The 12,111-nt window shown below is 48.7% G+C and overlaps 1 protein-coding gene across 1 annotated transcript in view; it reads right to left on the reverse strand.

Moving 5' to 3' along the window:
- Nucleotides 1–5,615: 5,615 nt before the first annotated feature.
- LOC144488233 (uncharacterized) overlaps nt 5,616–12,111 on the reverse strand; it is a 60,927-nt gene continuing 54,431 nt past the window's right edge. The window contains exons 18-19 of the mRNA XM_078206267.1: nt 6,907–7,812; nt 5,616–6,692 (exon numbers count right to left, since the gene is read on the reverse strand). Coding sequence (XP_078062393.1) covers nt 7,735–7,812 — 78 coding nt within the window. The 3' untranslated portion in view covers nt 5,616–6,692; nt 6,907–7,734. The remainder of the gene's footprint in view (nt 6,693–6,906; nt 7,813–12,111) is intronic.

Here is a 12,111-nt window from a genome sequence, read left to right on the forward strand (position 1 = left end):
TCTGCACCCTCTCCTTTCCCTCTCTATGAGCAGGATGTTTTGTCTGTATACCGCGCAAGAAGCAATACTTTTCACTGTGTACTCATATATGTGACAATAAAGAAATCAAATCAAACTTACTGATCGTAACCCCCCCCCTCCCCCCACATTCACGTCTAGATCATTAATCACTACAAACAGTAAACTCTCTACACTCTCAGTACAGAGCTGCTTTCCTGATATCCTAACACAGCTCCATTACTGTTCCCTCTAGACACAGCTCACCACAACTCACACATCCCTGAACTCACTGGAAAAGTCCATTCATACCCAATGACTTACCACCAAAGGAGGTGTCGCTGGGCCAGAGGCAGTCGGGGGGGGTTCAGTTTATCTGCTTCCTCCTCCGTCTCCGGCGCGATGTGTTTGGGAGAGGTTTCGGACTGAGTTAAAACACCTCCAAAACCCCACCCACCCCCACTCCGGCCTGGCGACTGACGTCAGCTCCAGTTGGATGGAACAATAACATTCGTCAGTGGGATACAATGGTCATGCAAATTGTTCCAGTGAAAGGTGGATGTGTTCTCCTGTGTCCTTGGTTAAAAAAAGGGGGAGTGGTGGGTGCTTTGCTTTTGTTAACATAACTTGCCCAGGATGAAGATTGGGCTGGGGAAGGGTGGGTGTATTTTAGAGCCTGTATTGGGACATTAATTTAACTGGGAAATATTCAATGAATGTCAGGACACTGGGAAGTTCTGGGGAACAAAGGGATCTTGGTGTGTCTGTCCACAGGTCTCTGAAGGTGGAAGGATGTGTTAGTAGGAAGCGGGGGGTGGGGGTGAAAAAGGCACATGGGACACTTGCCTTTATCAATTAAGGCGTAGATTACAAAAGCAGGGAAGTCATGTTGAAGTTGTTTAGAACTTTGATGAGGCAACAGCTGGAGTACTGTGTGCAGTTCTGGTCGCCACATTATAGGAAGGATGTAAAGTATATTTATTAGTGCCACAAGTAAGCTTACATTAACACTGCAATCAAGTTACTGTTAAAATCCCCTAGTCGCCACACTCCGGCGCCTGTTCGGCGACACTGAGGGAGAATTAGCACCGCCAATCCCCCGAACCCACACGCCTTTCGTGGGAGGAAACCGGAGCATCCGGAGGAAACCCACGCAGACACGGGGAGACTGTGCAAACTCCACACAGACAGTGACCCAAGGCCGGAATTGAACCCGGCTCCCTGGCACTGTGAGGCAGCAGTGCTGACCCACTGTGCCACCGTGCCATGATCACACTGGAAGGGGTGCAGAGGAGATTCACCAGGATGCTGCCCGGGATGGAACATTTAAGTTATGAAGAGAGGCTGCGTAGGTTTGAGTTGGAGCAGGGAAGACTGAGGGGCGACCTGATTGAGGTGTTCAAGATTACGAGGGACATGGACAGAGTGGATAAGGAGCAGCCATTCCCCTTAGTTGAAGGGTCAGTCACGATGGGACACAGGTTCAAGGTGAGGGGGCGGGAGGTTTGGGGGGGGGAATGTGAGGAAAAGCTTTTTCACCCAGAGGGTGGGTGAGGGTTTGGAATGCGCTGCCTGGGAAGGTGATGGAGGTGGGTTGCCTCACATCCTTTAAAAAGTACCTGGATGAGCACTTGGCAGGTCAGAACATTCAGGGATCCCGGCTGGTAAATGGGAAGAGGTGGGAGTTTTGGGGTTTCTCTCTTCCCAAAGGTGGGGGAGTCTAAAACTAGAGGGCATATGTTTCAGGTGAGAGGGGACAGATACAAAGAGTGTCCAGAGGGCCAGGTGTTTCACACAGAGGGTGGTGTGTGTCTGGAACGAGCTGCCAGAGGTAGTAGTAGAGGCGGGTACAATTTTGTCTTTTAAAAAGTGTTTAGACAGTTACATGGGTAACATGGGTACAGAGGGATATGGGCCAAATGTGGGCAATTGGGACTAGCTTAGGGGTTTAAAAAAAGGGGTGGTATGGACAAGTTGGGCCGAAGGGCCTGTTTCCATGCTGTAAACCTCTATGACTGGGTCCTGTGTTCACTGGAGTTTAGAAGAATGCCGGGGCGGGTGGTCTGATTGGAAGGTATAAACTTCTGACAGGGCTGGACAGACTGGATGGTATTTCCTCTGGCTGGGTGGGGAAGGGTCGAGAACAAGCTGGGTGAGGGGGTGGGGGTTCTCAGTCTCAAGATACAGGGGAAGACCATTTGGGACGGAGATGAGGAGAAATTTCTTCACTCAGAGGGTGGTGAACCTGTGGAAATTCTCTCCCACAGACAGTGGTGGAAGCCAAGTCACTGAATATATTCAAGGAGGAAATGGATAGATTTCCAGACTCTGAAGGTGTCAAGGGGTGGGCGGTGGGGAGTTGGACGGGGCGGGGGGGTGGGGTAGCGGGAGTGTGGCGTGCAGAGAGGGGGACAGCCATGATCATATTGGATGGCGGAGCAGGCTCCGAGGCCGACTCCTGCTCCTAATCTCCCTGCTTCTATCCGGGGAGAGTTGGCAATTTCAGCAAATTTAAATAGAACAAAAACAAAGAAAATTACAGCACAGGAACAGGCCCTTCGGCCCTTCAACACTGCAACGACCATGCTGCCTGTCTGAACTAAAACCCCCTACCCTTCCAGGGACCATATCCCTCTATTCCCATCCTATTCATGTCCTTGTCCAAAGATGTGCTGGTTAGGTTGATTGGCTATGCTAAAATTGCCCCTCAGTGTCCTGAGATGCATAGGTGAGAGGGATTAGTGGGTAAAATATGACGGGATATGGGAGTAGGGCCTGGGTGGGATTGTGGTCGGTGCAGACTCGATGGACCGAATGGCCTCTTTCTGTACTGTAGGGTTTCTATGATTTCTCTGATTGTCAAGACGCCCCTTAAAAGTCACTCTCGTATCCGCTTCCACTCCCTCCCCTGGCAGCGAGTTCCAGGCACCCACTACTCTCTGTGTGAAAAAATCAGCCTCGTACATCTCCTTTAAACCTTGCCCCTCGCACCTTAAACCTGTGCCCCCGAGTAACTGACTCTTCCACCCTGGGAAAAGCTTCTGACTATCCACTCTGTCCATGCCCCTCATAATCTTGTAGACTTCTATCAGGTCTCCCCTCAACCTCCGTCGCTCCAGTGAGAACAAACCAAGTTTCTCCAACGTCTCCTCATCGCCAATGCCCTCCATACCAGGCAACATCCTGGTAAATCTTTTCTGTGCCCTTTCCAAAGCCTCCACATCCTTCTGGTAGTGTGGCGACCAGAATTGAACACTATATTCCAAGTGCGGCATAACTAGGGTTCGATAAAGCTGCAACATGACTTGCCAATTTTTAAACTCAGTGCCCCGGCCGATGAAGACAAGCATGCCAAGTGCCTTCTTGACTACCTTCTCCACCTGCGTTGCCACTTTCAGTGACCTGTGTACCTGTACACCCAGATCCCTTTGCCTATCAATACTCTTCAGGGTTCTGCCATTTACTGTATATTTCCCATCTGTATTAGACCTTCCAAAATGCATGACCTCACATTTGTCCAGTGTTGGAGGAAGTTGTGTTGGAAACAATATGTCCCGGGGAGACGAACAATGGCCTGTTCATAGCACAGCCCAGCTCAGAACATTCAAAGGTCACACCCAGCCGCAGATGCAAATGAGAAACAGGGAAACAGAGAAGGTTGGAGCAGGAGAAGGCCATTCAGCCCTTTGCTCCGCCATTCCGAATGATCATGGCTGACCGTCCAACTCAATAACCTGATCCCTGCCTTCCCTTCATATCCATGGATCCCCTTAGCCCCAAGAGCTATATCTAACTGCTTCCAAAATCATACAATGTTTTCAGAGAATCCCTTCAGTGCAGAAGGAGGCCATTCGGCCCATCGAGTCTGTACTGACTACAATCCCTCCCACGCCCTATTCCCGTAATCCCACGGGATTTGCCCTGCTAATCCACCTGACATGAGGGTGAATTGTGGTTAGCGCTGCTGCCTCAGAGCACCAGGGACCCGGGTTCGATCTGGGTCACTGTCTGTGTGGAGTCTGCACGTTCTCCCCGTGTCTGCGTGGGTTTCCTCCGGGTGCTCCGGTTTCCTCCCACTGTCTGAAAGACGTGCTGGTTCGGTAGATTGACCCGAACAAGCGCCGCAGTGTGGCGACTCGGGGAATTTCAGTAACTTCATTGCAGTGTTAATGTAAGCCTGAGTTGTGACTAATAAATAAACTTTATTTTTTTCAATCAACCTCACCCGCACATCTTCGGACTGTGGGAGGAAACCGGAGCACCCGGAGGAAACCCACGCAGACACGGGGAGAAAGTACAAGTTCCACACAGACTGTGTCCCGAGGTTGGAATTGAACCCGGGTCTCTGGCGCTGTGAGGCAGCAGCGCTAAGCACTGAGCCACCACACCTCCTGATTAAACTTGTTGTCATTTTTTGCTGCCTTATCTGTGCTGTCCTATCTCTGTCCTGCCACCGCCTTTACAAAATTGTTCATTGTGTTCTCTCTATTTTTGGTGCCATCTTCAGCTTGTTGATGCAAAGCACTGACCCTTCACTTCGGATTATTTGTGTATCATAATACATGTTGAACTCTCCTCTCTGACTGAATCTGGTATATTGAACAGCATCTTGGTGTATGTAATGTGTCTGCTCCTACTGCAGTGAACCTGGTACATCTCGCACCCTAACCCACTCCGCCAGTCCCCTGCTGTACTCCATGGGCTCCGCTCCCTCTGTATAGCTGGTATCGCTATCAAACTTGAACCTGGTATCGATGCCCTCCACTGCTGCACCTTCTGAATTATGCTTTTTTCCCCCTCTGCCATTCCGACTGATGGATCTGCTGGGTCTCCTGGAGTTTCTGTTAAATTTTTCCATCTCCCCCAGTCAAGAAAGTGGATCTCCACCCTCGGAAGTTGGGTCAAACGGATTTCAAATGTTCCACTCTCTCTGGAGGTAATGCCAGAACTGGCGCGAACTTGCAGTATTTCCATTTATCATAGAATCACTACGGTGCAGAAGGAGGCCATTCGGCCCATCGAGGATAAACCGGCAAAAACAATCCCACCCCTGATCTATCCACACAATTCCACGTCTTTGTCCAAATAATCCCACTGGCACGAAGGGGCAATTTAGCCAGTCCACCGACCTGTACATCTTTGGACACTTACGGTCAACTTATCGTGGACAATCCATTAAATATGTACATCTTTGGACACTGCGGGACAATTAATTACGGCTAATCCACCTAACCTACACATCTTTGGGCACAAAGGGGCAATTTAGCATGGCCAATCCACACAACTTTGGAGTGTGGGGGGAAACTGGGGCACCCAGAGGAATCCAACGCAGGCACGGGGAGAACATGCAAACATCAACCAAACAGTCACCTGAGGCGGGAATTCAATCCGGCTCCCTGGTGCTAACCACTGTGCCACCGTGCCACCATTTGTATGATAATCATTCTATTGTCACCCTTCCCCGCCATACCTGATACGAAATAGTGTGCTGTGTGTTAGGGAGCTGTACCACAACCACAGATTCCATTCGGAAGTCAGACTAGACCCCGATCATTTGGGATAAATGTGAAGAGAAGATGTTTCAACCCACAAGTAATTCCACTGAAAAAATAAGGATAATTTAGCGTAAAGCCAACTTTATTCAACAACACAGTTTAAACAAAGCTCTAACAAATGAAGCGGCATAACCATTAACAGTTGAACAATATTTAAAAATGAAAGGAACTTTATCTTCAAGTTGATGACTATACAGTTCCAAATTAAACCCATTCACGCGGAGATCAAAACCACTTTCAAATAAGTGCCATCAGCAAACTCAGACATACTTGCGACACATTGTGTGAACAGTCTGAAAGATTTCAGAGGGAGATTTTGGGAAGAGACAAAGACTGAGTTTTGAAGAACTGCCTGCACATGGCTCTGACTTCGGCAACTCCCAAAATGTTTATAGTCCTCTGCTACAGACCCTGCTCCCAACATCACCCACATTATCACATGACCCCGTCGACTGACTTTCCAAGGAAGTGTTTGCGCAAACAAAACTCCATCCGGTCGATTGAAGTCACAAATTCTTCACTGGAACAAATCATTAACTAGCTTTGCAAACCTTGAGCGAATGTCTTCCAGTCAAACTGACTGCTGGCAGATTAAATCTGAAATCATACCGACCTTTTCCCTGAGCTACAGGCTACATCACACGCCTTCTCCCAGTTCACCTCAATTAAAACACACACTCCAATCACAAGTCAACACACTGATTCAAAGCCCTGTTTCACTCTCCCTTATCGGCAATCTCATTGAAAGCAAGCCTGCAAACTACTCAAGGTACGTTCTGACCATTTAGAAACATTTAATACATCCTTTAATCCCTTTTGAAACTGCTTTAGAGATCAGTGAATCCTATATATGGGCAGATAACTTCAAAACCACTAATTAAAAACATTTTAAACATATTTGAAACACTTCACTCACACCTTTAACCTTCATTCCCCCGCCCCCGCAAATAAAACATTTCAAAAACACATTTGAAAGCCCTTAACAAAGAATCCCGACCACCATTAAACCACCCAAACACAAAATATTCAGCAACTTGCAACAGATCAAAATAATCCCAATTTAATCCCCGTTTTAAGCTATTTTACTGGCATTCAGGAATCACTTTGCAATGCCCATTAACACACACTAACGCACTTACTCTCCAACACACACATAAACTCACTCAGCCTCCAACACACACACTGACACACTCAGCCTCCAACACACACACTGACACACTCAGCCTCCAACACACACTGTCACACTCAGCCTCGAACACACACACAGACTCACTCAGCCTCCAACACACACACCGACACACTCAGCCTCCAACACACACACCGACACACTCAGCCTCCAACACACACACCCAGCCTCCAACACACACACACTGACACACTCAGCCTCCAACACACACACTGACACACTCAGCCTCCAACACACACTGACACACTCAGCTTCCAACACACACACTGACACACTCAGCCTCCAACACACACACTGACACACTCAGCCTCCAACACACACACTGACACACTCAGCCTCCAACACACACACTGACACACTCACTCTCCAACACACACTGACACACTCAGCCTCCAACACACACACTGACACACTCAGCCTCCAACACACACACTGACACACTCAGCCTCCAACACACACACTGACACACTCAGCCTCCAACACACACACTGACACACTCAGCCTCCAACACACACACTGACACACTCAGCCTCCAACACACACACTGACACACTCAGCCTCCAACACACACACTGACACACTCAGCCTCCAACACACACACACTAACACACTCAGCCTCCAACCCACACACTGACACACTCAGCCTCCAACACACACACTGACACACTCAGCCTCCAACACACACACTGACACACTCAGCCTCCAACACACACACTCAGCCTCCAACACACACACTGACACACTCAGCCTCCAACACACACACTGACACACTCAGCCTCCAACACACACCGACGCACTCAGCCTCCAACACACACCGACGCACTCAGCCTCCAACACACACACTGACACACTCAGCCTCCAACACACACACTGACACACTCAGCCTCCAACACACACACTGACACACTCAGCCTCCAACACACACACTGACACACTCAGCCTCTCCGTTGACAGTCCGCAGTTTTTGCTTCTTCATTCCTGTTTCTTCTATCCATTTTAACCCCTCTTTTTCCTTTGAGAGTCGGTTGGCTCCAGTTTCCTGCAGGGGACATGGGGTCTCAGCATATCTTGGACCTGGGAACGGAGGGGAATCTCACATTAAGGAATCATTATTGACGGCAATGCGACACAGTCACACTCTCACTTCCCACTCACTTTCCTGAAACATCCCTGAGCCCAAAAAACAGGGTAATCTCCAACCCCTTTAACACCAGAGGGAGCAAAGTCCTGTCAATGCTCTCTCCCCAATGCCAACTGGTGATGGCCCATTAATGCTCACTCCACGCAATCACTCAAACCAACTGAGAACAGTTCATCAGTCATGGCTCGGAATAGTCAATGAATGACGAAAAAAAGATCTAAACTGCTCACTGGAAATCGGTAAACAAGGCTAACTAGTCATGATTAAACTGGACTAACTAATCGTGGATAATGGTTAATTAATGAAAATGAGAAATTGTTCATGCTTCAGGAATGATTAATCAGCCCGAGCCAGCAATAGTTAGAACATAGAACATAGAACATAGAAAGCCACAGCACAAACAGGCCCTTCGGCCCACAAGTTGCGCTGATCATATCCCTACCTCTAGGCCTATCTATAGCCCTCAATCCCATTAAATCCCATGTACTCATCCAGAAGTCTCTTAAAAGACCCCAACGAGTTTGCCTCCACCACCACCGACGTCAGCCGATTCCACTCACCCACCACCCTCTGAGTGAAAAACTTACCCCTGACATCTCCTCTGTACCTACCCCCCAGCACCTTAAACCTGTGTCCTCTCGTAGCAACCATTTCAGCCCTTGGAAATAGCCTCTGAGAGTCTACCCTATCCAGACCTCTCAACATCTTGTAAACCTCTATCAGGTCACCTCTCATCCTTCGTCTCTCCAGGGAGAAGAGACCAAGCTCCCTCAACCTATCCTCATAAGGCATGCCCCCCAATCCAGGCAACATCCTTGTAAATCTCCTCTGCACCCTTTCAATGGCTTCAACATCTTTCCTGTAATGAGGTGACCAGAACTGCGCGCAGTACTCCAAGTGGGGTCTAACCAGGGTCCCATAAAGCTGCAGCATTATCTCCCGACTCCTAAACTCAATCCCTCTATTAATGAAGGCTAGTACGCCGTACGCCTTCTTGACCGCATCCTCCACCTGCGAGGCCGATTTAAGAGTCCTATGGACCCGGACCCCAAGGTCCTTCTGATCCTCTACACTGCTAAGAATGGTACCCTTCATATTATACTGCTGCTTCATCCCATTGGATCTGCCAAAATGGATCACCACACACTTATCCGGGTTGAAGTCCATCTGCCACTTCTCCGCCCAGTCTTGCATTCTATCTATGTCTCGCTGCAACTTCTGACATCCCTCCAAACTATCCACAACACCACCTACCTTGGTGTCGTCAGCAAACTTACCAACCCATCCCTCCACTTCCTCATCCAGGTCATTTATGAAAATGACAAACAGCAAGGGTCCCAGAACAGATCCCTGGGGCACTCCACTGGTCACTGACCTCCATGCAGAGAAAGACCCCTCCACAGCCACTCTCTGCCTTCTGCAGGCAAGCCAGTTCTGGATCCACAAGGCAACAGCCCTTTGGATCCCATGCCCTCTCACTTTCTCAAGAAGTCTTGCATGGGGGACCTTATCGAACGCCTTGCTGAAGTCCATATAGACCACATCCACCACTCTTCCTTCGTCAATGTGTTTGGTCACATTTTCAAAGAACTCAACCAGGCTCGTAAGGCACGACCTGCCCTTGACAAAACCGTGCTGACTACTTTTGATCATACTAAACTTCTCTAGATGATCATAAATCCTGTCTCTCAGGATCCTCTCCATCAACTTACCAACCACTGAGGTTAGACTCACCGGTCGGTAATTTCCCGGGCTGTCCCTGTTCCCTTTCTTGAATATAGGGACCACATCTGCAATCCTCCAATCCTCCGGAACCTCTCCCGTCTCCATCGACGATGCAAAGATCATCGCCAAAGGCTCCGCAATCTCCTCCCTCGCCTCCCACAGTAACCTGGGGTACATCCCATCCGGTCCCGGCGACTTACCAACCTTGATGCCATTTAATAGTTCCAACACATCCTCTTTCTTTATGTCCACATGCTCGATCCTTTCTGTCCACCGCAAACCAGCAGTACAACCACCCAGATCCCTTTCCACCGTGAATACCGAGGTAAAGTATTCATTAAGCACCTCCGCCATTTCTAACGGTTCCGCACAAACTTTTCCCCCTTCACCTTTTAAGGGTCCTATGCCTTCACATCTCATCCTTTTACTCTTGACATATTTGTAGAAAACCTTGGGATTCTCCTTAATCTTACCCGCCAAGGTCTTCTCATGACCCCTTCTCGCTCTCCTAATTTCCTTCTTAAGCTCCTTCCTACATCCCGTATACTCCTCTAAATCCTTAACACCTCCTAGCTCTCTGAACCTTCTGTACGCCTCTCTTTTCTTATTCACCAGGTTCATCACAACCTTCGTGCACCACGGTTCCCGTACCCTACCAACACCCCCCTGTCTCATCGGAACGTTGTCATGCAGAGCTCCAGACAAACATTCCTTGAAAATCCTCCACTTTCCTTCGGTACTTTTCCCCAAGAATGCCTCCTTCCAATTTACCCGTCTAATTTCCTCCCTGGTGACACTGTATTTCCCTTTACTCCAGAGAAACACTTTCCTAGCCTGCCTGATCCTATCTCTTTCCAATGCTATCGTGAAGGAGATAGAATTATGATCGCTATCCCCAAGATGCTCACCCACCGAGAGATCCTCCACCTGTCCAGGTTCATTAGCCAGCACCAGATCAAGTACAGCCTCTCCTCTAGTAGGCTTATCCACATACTGTGTCAGGAAACTCTCCTGGACACACCTAACAAACTCCTCTCCATCCAAACCCCTAGCCCTAGGGATATTCCAATCTATGTTTGGGAAATTAAAATCTCCCATCACGACAACTCTGTTATTCCTACATCTCTCCAGGATCTGTTTCCCCATCTGCTCCTCAACATCTCTGTTACTATTGGGCGGCCTATAGAAAACACCCAGCAAAGTTACCGACCCCTTCCTGTTCCTAACCTCCACCCACAGAGACTCCGTAGTCAATCCCTCCACAGCGTCCACCTTCTCTACAGCCGTGACACTATCCCTGATCAACAGTGTCACTCCCCCCCCTCTCTTGCCTCCCTCCCTGTCCTTCCTGAAACATCTAAAACCCAGCACCTGAAGCACCCAGTCCTGTCCCTGAGACATCCAAGTCTCCGTAATGGCCACCACATCACAATTCGAAGCAGCAATCCACGCTCTAAGCTCATCCACTTTATTCACTACACTCCTGGCATTAAAATAGACACATCTCAGACCTTCAGCCTGAGCACTTCCCTTCTCCATCACTCGTCTAACCTCCCTCTTACCCTGTCTACATTCCTTATCTATTTGCGAGCTAACCTCCTCGCTCTCAGTCCCCTCATTTCGATTCCCTCCCCCCAACCTTTCTAGTTTAAAGTCTCTCCAGTAGCCGTAGCCAACCTTCCCGCCAGGATATTGGTCCCCCTGGGATTCAAGTGCCACCTGTCTTTTTTAAACAGGTCACACCTGCCCCTAAAGAGGTCCCAATGATCCAAGTTAGCCAATGTTAATTGTTTCGGGATAATCACTGCGAACTAGAACTGGTTGAGAAACACTCCCAGCAGTGGCAAATCGATGCCAACGAGACACTGCTCGTCTATCCAACCTTTGCAATGTTTCATCGGTCCTCACAAGGCATGGTTCAACAACACTAACTCAGAATGATTATTCAAGGCTAACCAATAATGGTTCATCAAGGCTGATGGGAAATTGTTAGTTGGTGACGAGTGGATATAGTTAAATAATGCTGTCAAGGGATGGTTAATCTATCCTAATGAGCAATAGGGGTGGAAGCACAGGTGGATAATGTTGTGATGAAGGGACAAAGCCATGCTTGCCTTCAGTGGCCAGGGCATCGAGTATCAAAGTTGGCAAATTACTATCCAGCTGGATTGCACTGTGTGTTAGGCCACATTTGGAATATTGGGGGACGTTCTGGTCGCTACCCGACCAGAAGGACATGGGTGTTTTGGAGAGAGTGTAAAGAAGGTTCACCAGGATGTTGCCTTCATTGAGAGAGAACTTGAGTCCAGGTGCAGAGATGTCTTGCTGCAATTGTATAGTAAGGACATACCTGGAATATTGTGGCCAGTTTTTCTCTCCTTATCTGAAGAAGGAAGTTCTAGCTCTAGAGGGAGTGCCGCAATGGATTACCAGACCAATCCCTGGGATGGCGCGACTGACTCATGAGAAGAGATTGAGTCAGTTCGAATTGTATTGGCTGCAGTTTA

The sequence above is a fragment of the Mustelus asterias genome, unplaced genomic scaffold (genome assembly GCF_964213995.1).
Source record: "Mustelus asterias unplaced genomic scaffold, sMusAst1.hap1.1 HAP1_SCAFFOLD_1394, whole genome shotgun sequence".
NCBI classification, from domain to species: Eukaryota; Metazoa; Chordata; class Chondrichthyes; order Carcharhiniformes; family Triakidae; genus Mustelus; species Mustelus asterias.